This window comes from Desmodus rotundus, chromosome 13, assembly GCF_022682495.2.
Source record: "Desmodus rotundus isolate HL8 chromosome 13, HLdesRot8A.1, whole genome shotgun sequence".
Lineage (NCBI taxonomy): Eukaryota > Metazoa > Chordata > Mammalia > Chiroptera > Phyllostomidae > Desmodus > Desmodus rotundus.
Genome location: NC_071399.1, coordinates 27,239,773 through 27,255,102, shown reverse-complemented (window position 1 = coordinate 27,255,102; position 15,330 = coordinate 27,239,773). Strand labels below are relative to the sequence as shown.

The window sequence follows — 15,330 nt, the reverse complement described above, 5'->3', positions numbered from 1 at the left end:
ATTATAGGAACTACTATAAAGGACACATGGACAAAATCAAGGGGGAGGGTGGAGGTGGGGGAGGGAGGTGGGTTCAGCTGGGGTGGGGTGGAGGGATGGGGAGAAAAGGCATACAACTGTAATTGAATAACAATAAAAATTTTAAAAAATCTGTATTTTTTCAACTTGCATCTTGAGATAAGTAGCCATGTCTTTTTCAAAATGTGTGTGTATTCAAGGCTTAAACACTATGCTTGCAATGTGTAATCTGTAGAAGTATTATGACATTAGAGATAAATGGTGATAACAAATATAGGACAGTCATCCACACTGAAATACTGGAAACTCTGTAAATTACCAAACTCCGTAAATTAGTCTCTGAAAATATTTAGTGAGTATGACCTCTTCTTAAGGGTATGTGAGTGAACACTGGATTTAGATTATGTATTCTTCAATGCAAATACTAAACATGGTCCTGTATGTGACAAAGTCTGGTATTTTAGTCACAGTTTCTCTACTGACCTATTCTGTAACTTTGGTTAAGTCTTTGAAATATAATTATAGTTAATACATTTTTTCAACATCAAGTATATTAAAATTGAAGTACATAAAAAAAAAAAGAACGGGGACTCTGAAGTCCACAAACAAGTGTTGGTGAGGATGGCGGGGGGGAAGGGAGCCCTTGTGTACTGTTGGAAGGATTGTAAATTGGTGCAGCCACTACAGAAAACAGCATGGAGATTACTCAAAAAATTAAAAATAGAATTTCCATATGATCCAGCAATTCCCTCCTCGGTATTTATCTGAAGAAATGGAAAATACTAATTCAAAAAGATATATTTACAGCATTACTTACAATAGCCAAGGAATGAAAGTAACCTACGTGTCCATCAATAGACGAGTGGATAAAGAAGCTGAGATACATACAAACAGCGGAACATTACTACTCGGCCAGAGAAAAAGAATGAAATCTTGCCATCTGTGACAGCATGGATGAACCTAAGGGGCATTATGCTAAGTGACATAAGTCAGAGAAAGACAAATACTGCATGACTGCACTTATACGTGGAATCTAAAAAGCAAAATAAATAAACAAAATAAACTCACAGATACAGAGAACAGACTGATGGGAGGGAGGCTGGGGCACAGGCGGAAAAGGTGAAGGGCTTAAGAAATATAAATTGCCAGTTATAAAAATAGTCACAGGGACATAAAGTACAGCACAGGGAACACAGTCAATAATATTGTCAAAAGTATGTATGATGTCAGGTGGGTACTAGGCTTATTGGGGGTGATCACGTCATAAGTTATGCAAATGTCTCACCACTAATACAACGCTGTATGTCAACTATAATTGAAAAGTAAATTACAAACAAAAAGGACTGAGACTTTCTTGAGAAGGCAAATGCTGAAGGGAGGTGTAGGGGAAAATCAGGGGCAGTGGTGGACCAGAGGAATGCCATAATTTGGGTTGAGCTTTGGGGGGAAAAAACTATCGGAAGTATGTAGGGTAAACTGAAGAGAGACAGTTCGGAGCAGCTGCCAGGTTCAAGGGGGAGACAAACGCCCAGGGCCTGAGCTGAGGACGTGTAAAAGCAACAGCGAGGAAACAAACGACGGTGTGAGGTGCTGCAGAGGCCGAGCCAGCCCTGGCTCAGGATTCGACCGTGGGGAACTGCAAGGGCCAGAAGGATTCTAAGTTTCGAGCCTGGGGAGGAAACAGGACGATACGACGGATCCAGGAGATGAATGATGCGAAGTAAAACGGACTAGAGCTACGATGAAAAAGAAGAGCTAAAGATGGATTCAGCACACCCACGAGGAGAAAAAAAAGTGAAATGCTGAGAAGCGCCACCCACCCTGAGGGGGGAAGAGTCAGAGGACCGATCGTGCATCACCCTGACGCTGTCTAACTTGGGGGGAAATTTAGCCAAAGGTAACATTCACTACTACACAGATTGCTTTCGGTTTGTGTTTATGTTTTCCACCCTTCCAGAGTTTATGTATCCCCCCCAATCTTTTTAATAACTGGATTTGCTACAGTGTATGGATGTGCCACAATTTCCCAGTGTCCTTCCGAAGGGCATTAGAGGTAAGAGGAAGAATGCACTGGCTGCCAACAGCAGGGAAGATAGATGCTTCGTGTCATGTACTGAAGCCAGCAGCTGCCCGCCTGGGCACGTCCATCTATTTTTGGTGTTTCTTCACACTGGCCATTCCAACCAGGCAGGCTATGTGCTTTGAAGCACATACATTGACAGCTATCTTTGATGCTACTTTGATGCTTAAATGAGATCATAAACATAAGGGGCCACCGTGACCTAGACCAGGCCCGGAGCTCCCAAGTTAGAACCAGGGGCAAGGCACACTTCCCACAGTTTCAGTAACTGCAAAAAAATCACCTTGTGGAAAAATCATCAAATAACTCAGTATAGGCTTTTATTACACTTAGTCCAGCATACCTCGAACTCCAGGTAGTGATCTTTCAGTTTGTACTCATCTATCTCCTTGGCCTTCACCTTCTTGTCTGGGGGATATGAGCGATGCTCAGCCAGCTCCGTGGTAATCTGCTTCAGCTTGCTTTCGTGAGATTTCAGCTGTTCCTCCTGCAGGAAATATTAAGCCATTTAATGTCCGAACATAAATCAATAAAAATCCCTTATGATGAATGACTTTAATTCACTGAAATAGTCCAGTGTGCCTTGGCTGCCATATCCTACCAGCTTTCTCAAGCCTGGTCATACGAACCTGGCAAAATGGCAACTAAGGCCAGCCTCTGTCCCCAGCCCACTGCTTTCAGAGCCCTTTATCCGGCGTAACTGCCACGGAGTTGAGACAAAGTGTCCTACGATATCCAGTGGGCGAGGTGCCTGCTGAGCAGTTGACACCTGTCCTGAGTGCCACCCAGTTTGGCTTCTCCATTTCACGGCCACTCCACAGTGCTGCTGGTTTCTGTCCATCACAATGACTGAAGAGCCTGTCTGCGTATTTTCTCCCTTTTAAAATAAGCAATGCCACTAAAAAGTAATTCTCTGAGAGCTGTCAGATAATATTCTAAACAACGTGGCAATCTGTGCTCTTTCCCTCCGAAGTAGCGCAGGTTCTGACTCCCTCCAACTTTACTGACCCCCGGCAGTCCCTCAGTTAAAACGCAGCTACAGAGAGGCTGCTGCCTGGGTGGGGTTGCTCCGGCATCCCGCACCAATGTGGCACACTGACCCATGTCACAGAATTGCGTTCCAGGGGGCCACTCATGTCACCGTGGTAATAAGCTACCTAACAAGAGACAGTATCAAACCCTCTGGCAGTATTTTAAAAAACGAAACAAAGAGATTGGCATTCTTTTGCATTCCTAAAATTCCATACCTACTTTGCCTACTATTCCACTTTCACGTGTAATTATGCAAATCCTTGTTGGGTATAAATTTCACATGTATAAAAAGAAGTGGATGAAAACAAATGAAAGGGAACTGTTCAAACTAGGTGAACAATACATTTTGTATAATACCAATGTAAGATCAAAATATAAACAGTTTATTTTAGGTGGGTGAAATAATTAAAAAGACTACCATAAAGGAATAATTCCAGACACTAGTTAAGATTATATAACATTAATGTACATTTCAAGAAAAGGTGTTTGGGAATTATGAGTCGTGTATATCTTCAGGATTTGTTATAACGCACATCCTAAAAGCCAAACAAGGAAAACACATCCAAGTCTAAAGCCATCAAAATAGAACAGAATAATGAACATTTTTAAAAGCAGAGTACATGATTGGAAAAAGGAGCAACGGAGGTGGCAGGAATAGGCACAGGCATCAAAGAGGACAACACAGTCATTTAAAAATACCAACTGAAACAAGCGGAAACAACAACGCAGAACACCCAAAGAAGTCCCAGGGAAGTACAGGGGGAAGGGAAACTCATCCTGAGTTTCAGAGAGGGGCCCATGGCTCCACGCCTACTGTCTGTACCCTGACCACTCCGAACACAGGGACACACGCTGCAGGGGGCTTCTGTTTCCCACTTTTCACTCCCCTTCTCTTTTCTTCTCCAAGGAGACCAAAGACTATGTTATGAACTGAACTGAATGTTTGTGCCCCTCCAAAATTCATGTGTTGAAGCCTAGTGCGACTATCTTTGGAGGTGGGGCTTCTAAGGGCGTCACTAAGGTCAGATGAGGTCATAAGGGCAAGGCCCTGATGCAGCACGATTAGTGTCCTTGCAAGAAGGGACACCAAGAACACACACTCTCTCTGGGTGCAAACACCAAAGAAAGGCCCTTTGAGGACAGAAGGAAAAAGGGGGGCCAAGTGTGACCCACAGGGAGATCCCCTACCAGGCCCCAGTCCTGCTGGCAGCTTGACCTGGGACTTCTATTCTCCAGAACTGTGACAAAAACAAAACTCTGTCACTTAAGGCACCCAGTCCGTGGTACGTTGTTCTGGCAGCCAGAGCTGACGAAAAGAATGTATGAACAGCTATCTTCATTCAACGTGATATTCCTTTGTACGTTTACTGCAACATGTAAATTATTTAATAGGATTTCTGGCAAAAGATATTTGGTGACTAGATCATTTTGAAAAATAAAAGTTATTTTCTCTGTTTAATAAAATGTTTCAAGTATATTAAAAAGTCATACTGAATGATATATGAAAAAGACTAATGTATCTAGCACCCAGTTGAATAAAAATTATAAAAATCAGTTGAAACTCCCTGTATATCTACTGTTCTTATTCCTTTTTTATACTATTCCTATACCAAAGAAAGAGTAGTATGTTCTCTAGGTTTTTATATTTAACAAGCTTCTTTTATAACTTGTTTTATCATTCAACATGTTTTTAAAATTTGTTCACATGTAAGCTCTGTAGTTCCTTCCTGTTGACCACTGCGTAGTATTCCACCGTAGGACATACTACAATTTCACGGAAGGATGTTTAGGCTGTTTTCAGGTTTCTTTGCGTTATTGTAAGTGACCCTGCATCGGACATGTTGCCTAGGGACACAGGCAAGAATTTCCCTACAGTATAATCACCATGAGGTGGAATTTCTGGATTTCAGAATACGCGCACCCTTAACATGACTAAACTGTGTTCCAAGCACTGCCCCCAGTTTGTGATTCCACAGTAGGCTTGAGAGTTCCCACTGAGCTACATTCTTGCAACATTGTATATATCACACTTCCAAGTGTTTACTAATTTCATGGGTATGAAATAATTACCCATTATAACTTGAATTCACACTTTTTTGATTACAGGAAGAACATGTTTTTATGTTTACTGGGCTTCCTCTTCTTTAAACTGGCTGCTAAATATTGGACCCATTTTTCCACTGTAAAGTATATTGACTTATAGTTCATTTTAAGAAAATGAATTCTTTTTTGGTTAATGAAATGATTTGAATCCAAATACTAGCTTCTTTTCAAAACAGATTTTACATAATTTGATAAAAGAATTTACAAAATTCTCTGTATTTTTGGATTTTGCCTCTGTGTAAATATTCCAATATTCATCTTGAGCATTCATATCTCTTTCTTGTGGAATAAATCCCAATTTATACTCATGTTAAGGAGGAATTTATGCCAGGACAGACCTATGCAAAGCATATTGTATTTGTCTCTGTCCTACCCAAACCACAGTTTACTACAATTTACTCACTGCTATTAAGCTACGGTTTAGAAGCGTGACTATTTCTATGGCAGCATGAAGGGTTAGTCATTTGGGCTGTATTTTTATGAAGAAACTAGAGGCAGGAATGTTGACATTCAGTGTACAAGGCTTAACTCCTACTGCACTTCCCTCATGAGGCAAGAATCAGGAAATAATCTCAAAACAAAAGGATTTTAAAATCACTTTCCTAGTCTGTCCATTTTAACCAGTGACAGCAAAATACCACGTGGCTCTTATGGGCCTAGACTGGTATAGGCCACGCAGAGTATTCCAATGCTGAAGCTCCCCCGGTAAAGCAGGCACGCAGACTTTCCCAGCAAAAACCAACGGGAAGCATGGAGGAGAGGCAGCAGCCCCCAAGGAGGGTTGTGTCCCCAGGCTCAGGACGACTGAATTTGTAATAGACAAGGGCGGGCCCTGCTGGGTTCCTCCCTTTAGTCTTTGCTCCCACAATGCATTGGGGGATCAAATACACTGTTCTTATGAGACAATATGAACAAATGGGATTTCAGAGAAGGCAAAGAAACAGAAACACAGCTGACAGTTTAAAGAAAGGGAACAGAGACAGGAAGTGGTATGTACCCCTGGAAACTTTTAGGTTAGGAAGTGGTAACTTAAGGAGTGGCATTAAAATCATAGATGCAAGAAAAATCACCGTGGTTATATGTCAATACATGTAATTGGTAGAACCTTTGATAATATATACAGTGAAATTTTATGTAAACGGCAAAGATCAGATGACATCACCTAAGATTTCTTTTTTTCCCCCACTTATATAGTACTTAGATGAAAATCTCCTATTTTGTTTCAAAATACTGAACCCTAATTCCATTTCCATGAATAAAGGGTTTCTAACTGGTGAGGCAGTGGGGCCAGGCAAGCGGATGTTCAAAGTCTCGAAGTGAGTCGAGGTTGGGCCTTTATTCTATGCTCGGCCCCGTTGCCCATCCACCCCTGGCAAGACTCAGAAATCAGCTCTTCCGCCTTTTACACCAAGCCTAAGGCTTACTTATTAGTTCTCATGGGGGAAAGGTTGAAGGAACACACATGGGAAATAAGAGGGAATGACAATGTAGAGATGCAGATGTAAAAGGAAAGGAGTAGGGATAGCGAGGACTGGAGAGAGGCAGCAGAATGCTCCTGGGGGGCGGGGGGGGGGGCGGAGGGGGAGAAAAGCCACCCACCCACAACTCTCACTGAACACCTACTATGTGACAGGCACTGTGCTGGGAGCTGGAGAAGCCACGGCTCCTGCCATCAACACCCACCACCCCCACCCGTGCCCCAATTGTGGAGTACAGAATCCTTGGAACTCTAAGGTGGATGAGAACCTGGCCATCGTCCCTTCTCACCTACTCCTCTTACAGGTGATGGAGATCCAGCAGGTCCCGGCTTAAGGCCACACAGAGGTAAGGACAGTGGGTAGCACCCCCTTCTCCCAACTCCTAGTCAGAAACTTGCCTTGGAACAACCTTCTAAAATCCAAAGGGCTGCTGAAAACAAGCTTCGATACATTCCATTTCTTCATGTTTCAAGGCTGACCTCAGCTCTCAAAGCTTGGAAAACTCCGTCAGTGCGGATGCGCCCTCTCCCGTGGTTCTCGAACACGCAGGGTGTGCCCAGGCCCTTCCTTGGAATCCCACTCCAGACCACACACTGTCTTCCTCTCCTGCACATGAACGCCTGTACCACATGCTTATCACAAGACGGCCTCTGACTCACGTGTGACTTTTATCTCCGCTAAAGGTTACAAGCTCTTTAAAGGCTGAAAAGGGTTCTTTTCCTCAAGTCTCTTTCTCAAATCCTCCAGCATCTAGTCAGTGTTGAGCAGAGGCCATTGTCTGTAGCATAGTTTTTGGCTCCAGGTATCACCTGCCTAACATTAATTAACACACCCCTTAAGCTCTCATGAGCTGACAGTCAAGACCGCTGCCCTAGCTGTTTTTGTAAGGCCCACACAGTTCATACCCGATACAGAGGTTCCTCGGTAAACAGGGGCTGAGTAAATGAAGACTTTTTTTAAAGGGAAGAAGGTAAAGATGGGAGGGCTCACACTGTTTCCTTTGTGTTGTTTTAAAGTAGGCAGATGACTCAGAAGGTAATGACATTTCCAGGAATCTGCAAGGCAGTTTATAAGTCAGACTGCTAAGCACTGCAACCTTATCAAACCCAGGCGGCCTGGAACTCACACTAAAGAACATCTGTTCCTGAGTCGGTGTGAGGGTGGCTACTGCCGAGAGCACTGCGAGAAAGACTCTGCTCCATCATTTCATGTTTAAACCATTTTAAAGACCTTAAATGGTGTTCAGTGAGCTTCGGCACAACATCGATGTGATGTAATTAATTGTTTCATTAAGTACTTAACATATGTTAAATACAGACCTCTAAGACAAGTAGACAACATTTACCCATTCTGGAGAAGTGTAGCCATGATTTAAGGCCACGGCAGAGTCTGGGCTGCATCTTATTGGCAAAAGTGAGCCAGGTAAGGTTAGGTGACATAGTACGAAACGTGTTTTAGCCAGAACCAAGAAGGAAGGACTGGAAAGAAGCCAGACTGGAGGAAGAGGGTTGGGCAGTTACAGGAACGGTCTGCCAGTTTCCCAAAGTGGGGTGTGTGCACCCTAGACAAGATGATCCCTTGGGAAGAATTTTTAAGGTCGGCATTGAGATATAATCTCATTCCACATAGTTCACCCGTTCAAAGTGTACAATTCACTTTTTTTTAGTATATTCACAGGGTTGTGCGACCATCACCTCAATTCAGTTTTACGACATTTTACTTCCCCTAAAGAGACTCTTTGGGGATGGAATCTCACAGTGCGTTCCTTTTGTGACTGGCTTCTTTCACTTAAGCATAATGTTTTCAAGGTTCGTCCATATCACATTTTATCACCCAGTATCAGCTGATGGCCATTTCCACCTTTGGTATTATGAATAATGCTGCTATGAACACCTGTGGACGAGTTTTTGTGTGGGTGTATGTTTTCATCCTCTTGACATCTAAGTGGGAGTGAAATTGCTGGCTCACATGTTACCTCTATGTTGAATCATTTACTGAACCACCAAACTGCTTTCCCAAGTAGCTGTGTCATTTTTACATTCCAGCCAGCAGTGTACCAGAGTTCTACCTTCTCCACATCCACACCGACACATTCTCCTTCTTAAATACAAAGATTTTTAAAAATCACAGCCATCCTAATGAGAGTGCAGTGGGATCTCGTGGCCTTGACTTGCACTGTATTTCCCTTATGACTACTGATGTTTAGCGCTCGTTTGTGTTGTGTTGACAGCAGGGCATGCGGTACATGCCACATAGATGCGTATACTGGAGGATATCTGCTCAGGTATTTGCTGTTGATAAAGCAAGTGATTAAAGCAGTCAGGAGACAATGACCTAGGTAAAAGATGACGAAAGTCTGAATTAAGGGATGTGTGTAGGATATGAAAGACGTTTAAGAAGTGACAAGACTTGTGACGGAAAGGATGAAGCTGGATGGGCAGGGAAGGGAATGGTGCTGGCCGGTGAGGGGCAGCACCGCAAGAATGGCTTCCTCCTCTGAAATCCCACCAAATGTCCGCCTGCTCGAGGGGGTCACCGAGACGATGGGACCGCCGGTTGGCCCTCAAGCTCTGTAGGCAACCAGAGGCTCCTCATGCTCTGCCCTGTCCTTGGCTCAGCCTGTCTTCCACACACTGGAAACCGCCCCAAGGACACGGTCTGGGGGAGCCAGGTGTTGTGGAGGCCACATGCGGGGTGTGCGTGACCGAACCCCGTTAAGGCCTCTGTGTTAACTATTAAGACGCTGGTGGGTGGGTGCAAAGATCTGCTTACATACATCCTGTGCACACTGAGGTTTGAAGATGACTCCTGTGCGGAGCAGAAAGGGCAGTCCTGAATGGATTCTGGAGAGGGCCAAGAAATCTGGCCGGAAGTGCTCCACCAGAAGGAGAAACAAAACTTAACATTTCAAACCAGGCTCTCTACCCCCCGCAGAAGAAAACTCTGCTCTGGCAACACTGCCTTGAAAAACCACTAAGGCAGGCGACTCCTCCTACACAGCAGAGTTGTTCAGAAAGAGCCACGCCACGCTGACAATGATCAATTTTAATAATGAAGGCTAAAATGTTTTGGATAGAAGACAAGAATCAATTAAAGACAAGCTTGCAAATGACAGGGTGATGAACAGTGTGTCTTTAAAAGCACCAAACAATCTTAATTGAATGTTTAGTTTTTTCCTAACACTATTTAATTTTTTTCCTGGCAGGGTACTCGCAATGTTATACATGTAGTTTGCAAATGGAAATTATCGCAGTGGTTCTGGCATTTAGGGGAATCTTAGGCAGGCTGTGGGCGTGTGGGGAAAAAGGCAGCTGGGCGAAAGCAGGGGTTCTCCACACTGGAGGAGGGAGTGGGGGAAGGGATACTTTGACCCTACAGGGCCTTTGGCGAGGTCTGAAGACATTTTTGGTTGTCACAGCTGGGGGGATGATACTGGCATCCAGGGGTGCAGGCTGGGGCTATTGCTAAACATCCTATTATTTGTCCTACAGCAAAGAACTCTCCAGGCCAAAATGTTGGTCTAGTGCTGAGGTCAAGGATGCCTGGGCTGTAGGACGAGGACCAGTCTCCAAGGCACTGAAGCACTTGTGGGTGTCCAGACACAATCCAGGACCCATGGGACCCACGGAAAGTGCACCGTGACTCCAGCAGAAACAGCTGCTGGGAGCAGAGGGAGCCCCGACACCTGCCCCAGGCTGTGTGCAACCTAACTCCTCTTTCCCGCTTTCCGCCCTGTTCTTTATCACATGCTTGTTTTCACTTGTTTCTAAACTGTCCTTTTACTCTCAAAGATAAAACATCTTTTTCATTTTGAGTAAATAAACATGATGACCTGGGCAAAAATAAAACAAAACAGAGCTAGTGGGAGAATCTTAAAAATGTTCTAGAATGATCTCCTTGCTTTCCAGATGGAAAACTGAGGCCCACCAAGACTTGCTGATTTCTTGGTAGGGAAGGAAATCATCTTATTATTTTACAAAGAAATTAAATCCTGGAAAGGGCTTGTTTATCTTGTCTTATGTGGCACAAGAGGATACTTCTTTCTGGTTATTGCTTTCTTACTTAAAATCTTGAATTCATCATTTTGATCACATCACATATGCACTTTTTGCATTTCTCTGGATTTATGTTCAAAATAAGGAAATACATAAAAATTTTATGCAACCTATTTTTAGTTCTAATATAATATTTATTTAAATTAGGGATTCTGCCTTGATAAAGGTGCTTGCTTGCCTGGTCTCATGGTAAAAATACCCAAGTAGATGAACATATTTGTTTTCATGTACAAGCGACATGGTAATACAGCCCACACATAACAGGGCAATAGTACATAGAAATGTAGATTTTACAGTGAGGTAAGAACAAGGGAAAACTCTTACACAGCTCTATGCTTATTAATGTTCCTCCTCAACTTCAGCTTACCTTTTCCCTGAATCTTTCATAGGAGTAATTACGAGAAAGACCATTCTGTTGAAAAATAAAAACTGGGAAATCCCTAATGAAATTAATAGAACAAAACCCAACTTCTGACGGTATTTTTTGCCTCTAGTTGTTCAACTGTTTTTTCCTCCACTTACCTTATGTAACATGGTTTACTATTTATGTTAAACACCCAAAATAAAGTGGGGAACCAGCTGCGTTTGCTTCAAGCATTGCTATTTCAGTTGGGGAGATGGAGAATTCTGCCAACATATTTTCTGGTCATCAGTCCGAGGTAAAGCCTTCCTTTTTTTCTTAAAGTGAAAATTAAATGCCATTCTGTCTTGTAAAGTGAGCTGGCTTGGCCCTTTTTATTTTTGCCAGCTTTCTTGGTAGTCCATGAACGACATACGTAAGATTAGCAATGGCTCACATGGGGAGCATGCAATTCATGTTAATAATAATTATGAATTGATAAAAACCAAAGAATCTTTCCTGAAATCATGTCTCCCCTGTTCTTCCTTCTAGCCTGTTTTTTAAAAATAAACTTTTGGTGAGACTTACGCACATGCCCCTCACCCACCTCCTCGCTGCCTGTCATTTCTCCCTCAGAATGACCAGCGTGGCTCCCCCCCATCAGTCCATTCCTGCTCTCACCGAGGGTCCCAATGACCTGCCCGCCACTTCACAGGAGATGGTTTTGGTCCTAATTTTACATGACTTTTCTAACTTTTCTTGGCATAACATCCTCCCTGTTTTTTTCCTCAACTAACTTAAAAAAAAATTGTCAAGTGTCTGCTTGGATCTGCTTCTGAGCACCAGGCACTACAATATTGGGAGTCAGAAAAAGGAAAAGGACCCAGGAAAGAAGCAACAGGTGGGAAGGCAGGAGAATATGAGGTCCCAAAGGCCAGGCCAGACACCACAGTCCTCAGCTGCTCAAGGCCAAATGACAGCCCTCATTCCTCCACTTCAGCGAGCCACTGAGATGACCCATTCCAGACCCTCGCGATCTCTCAGTGCATCTCTTCCCAACTAACTTAGTTATCTGTGTTCTGCATTGTTGACACTGACTTCAAAGTTAGCCTTTCTGCTTCTAGCAGTTTCCTTCTCTAATACTTTCTCCCTATTCTAACAAGAATGATTGTTAAAGCACAAATTTAATCACATTGCTTTGCTGCTTTCCCATTATCATTCTAAGGATGCTAGGTAATTAGTGAAGCACCCAAATCCCATACAGGACAAAGACCTTTCACTGTTTGGCCTTTGCTCTCCTCTAGAGGCACATCTCTTGCCTTTTCTCAACATTGTGCTCACATCACATTTGGTAACTTTTGTGTGGTTCCTGCATCCCGGGCTTTCTCCTCTGGACCTTTTTGGTCCTCTCTTCTCTCTCCCCACTCCCACACCTAACCACGGCTCAGCCTTTAAGCTGCATAATAGCTATCACGCTGCCTCCTTCCCCTCCAAGGCCAGCAGAGATGTCCCTTTCATGCACCCCCACAGCACACTGGACTTAGCCTTCCTGTACCTCTAACCCAGCTGTGTTGTTACAATTATTCCTAATTCATATCTGCCAATCTATGTCAGCATCTGGGTTTCATTGGCCTTTCTATCTCCAGCCTAAAATAGTCTCTGAAGTACAAGAGGCACATAATATATATTTATTAAATAAATGTATCATTGGTAATTATGACATTGAATTTGTAGAGGAGCCAGTAAATATCAAGACCTGGCTGATGAGAGCCAGGTGAAACTATTTCCACGGTTGCACCAATAAGAAACTCACAGCAGACATCAAAGTAGCTTCCGAAATCCCTAACTAGTCAACAGTGACAGGGTGTTGCAGACAGGTTTAAAGTTGGCAAACCTGGGTGCAGTCGAGTTTGAAGTAGGAAAGGGACATAATGACACATGATCTTTACAAGAGCAGTCTGCCAACAGGAGAGGAGCGTGTGCGAACGCACCTGGGAGGAACTTCTGGCACCTTGTCTGGGTTAAGCTGGGAAAATCCACGTGGTGCACTTAGCTCTCCCTGAGGGGCAAGGGAGGCTCTGCCCCATTCAACTGTGAGCAGTGGATCCCTGGGAATATGTTTATGCACTTGACATCAAATACAGTCTTGGATATGGGAAAATTTCAATTAAAAAAAAACAAAATGGAAAGAATGTATAAAAAGCTTGTTTCCAAGCCAGGACATCTAACGTTAGCTAATTTGTTAAAAAATATGAGCTGCTAGTACAAACAAAAATAACAAAAAATACCAGATCTGTATGAATGAGTGAGTAGTAAGCTAATATAAATTTTAGAAGCTAATTCTAAGTGTGTGTCCTCCTAACCTTGACTCAACTGTATCAGCTTCCTGTAGGAAGTGTAAGACCCAGTTTACTTCCTTCTGGCCCATTTAAACAACATGCCCTTCCAGGGCAAGGTCTCACCCCTGAATCTGCAAATAGAAACATTTCCAAGGTCAAAGCACTATCAGAAGGACTTACCTGAGACAACTTTGTGGTAGTGGCAGGCAGAAGGGGGCGACTGAACTTCTTCTGAGACCCAATGGCTGCCGGAAACGGTGGTGCAGAAAACACAGCTGCCACGCAGTTGATCTTGTTTATCCACCCTTGCATTTCCTCCGGACTCCTGCGAGAAATGGAAGTACTGACGTCAGGGTTCTCTGTATCTAAGGGCATCACACCTTGCCCATTCCTCACTGCTGACTTCAAATGGCACTAAAGTCATTTATTCAGGCTGTGACTACCCCTTAGGGACACAGAGGGAAGAAAAAAGTGACATCACTCGATAATAAATATTAAACCCCGCTTTCCGCTTGATACTAGGCTACATAAAAATTAATTAAAGAACTAACTCATCTCCTCCAACCCCATATTTGATTTTAAAATCCAACTGAGGGATAAATTGACAGAGGGAATGAAAAAAGGTACACCCACTTTGGAAAGCAGTTTTGACAGTTTATTAAAAAGATGTCTACAGATTACCATACATCCCAGCAATGTGACTCCTAGGTAGAGACCCAAGAGAAATAAAAACATAGGCACAAAAAGATTTGTGCGTGAATGTTCACAGCAGCATTCTTTATAAGAGCCATAAGAAAAAAAAAAACACTCCAAATGTCCGTCAGCTAGTGAATGAATAAACCAAATGTGGTCCATCCACGCGCAACTACCACTCAGCGACGCAGGAGTGAGTGAAGCGCTGTGACACGGTGGGCCCCACTCGCTTTATGCTCATGAGAGCAGCCAGACACAAAAGACCACATGCTCTGTGGCTGCACTGGTATGAAATGACCAGAAAAGGCAATGCCAGGGAGACAGAAAGGAGGTTGGTGTCTGGGGTTGGGGTGGAAAATGGGGGGTGAATGCAAAATGGGTACCGGGGGACCTCTTTGGGGTGATGGAAGTGCTCCAAACCAGAACTGTGGTGATGGTTGCACAATTCTGTAAATTTGCTAAAAATCACCTAATTGAACACTTAAAACAGGTGAAATTAAATGGTATATAAAGTATGTGTGTATGTACATATACATACATACATACATATGATGTTAAAAAATCTACCTGAGAGGATGCAGACATCATCTGATGTCATTATCACACTTTAACTTACACGTCACATACTCGCAGAGTCGAGGACTGACGAACATTTCTGAATCCATGAGTGGTAGAAATAGTTGTGAACCAGAAGAGACCATCCGCCATGCATACAATCATAAACAGAAGATGGACAAAATGCCAGCCAATCTAACATCGTCCCTGTACCGATTTCTTAGAGAGAAACCGCACTAACCTGAGGCCACATGAGTATCTCGGCCTACTGAGCCTGTCTAATCTGATTTTGCCAGCTCTGTTCTTTCAGTCGACTGATTTCGGCATCAGTTCTATCTGAACTAACGACATCTCCTCAGTCATTACATCCAGAAGTGTAGACTGAAAATAAAATAATGCTGGGGAGTAGAATAACTTGAAGGAGTTTATTACTAATAGCTGTAATTACACATCTGGCTCTGGCTCCCTTTGTGGTGGTAAAACTGTCCTATTCCCACACTACAAAAATCCCGTGTAGCTCAGATTTCCTTACACCTTCCTCCCCTCTGGATGTCCACAATTTTATACCTTTGCAAGTTCAGCATCCACAACTCACCAGAGTACCTATTCTTGTTCTTATTTCGTTTTTGGATCTTAC

At 43.2% G+C, this 15,330-nt stretch overlaps 1 protein-coding gene across 4 annotated transcripts in view; it reads right to left on the bottom strand.

Annotated features, from left to right (window-relative positions):
* The window catches only part of PSD3 (pleckstrin and Sec7 domain containing 3), a 535,098-nt gene that overhangs the window by 22,295 nt on the left and 497,473 nt on the right, over nucleotides 1-15,330 (bottom strand). For all 4 annotated transcript variants that reach the window (XM_053916638.1, XM_053916639.2, XM_053916641.2 and 1 more), the window contains 2 exons: nucleotides 13,626-13,770; nucleotides 2,442-2,585 (listed from right to left, as the gene is read on the bottom strand). In XM_053916638.1, the coding sequence (XP_053772613.1) occupies nucleotides 2,442-2,585; nucleotides 13,626-13,770 (289 nt within the window). The remainder of the gene's footprint in view (nucleotides 1-2,441; nucleotides 2,586-13,625; nucleotides 13,771-15,330) is intronic.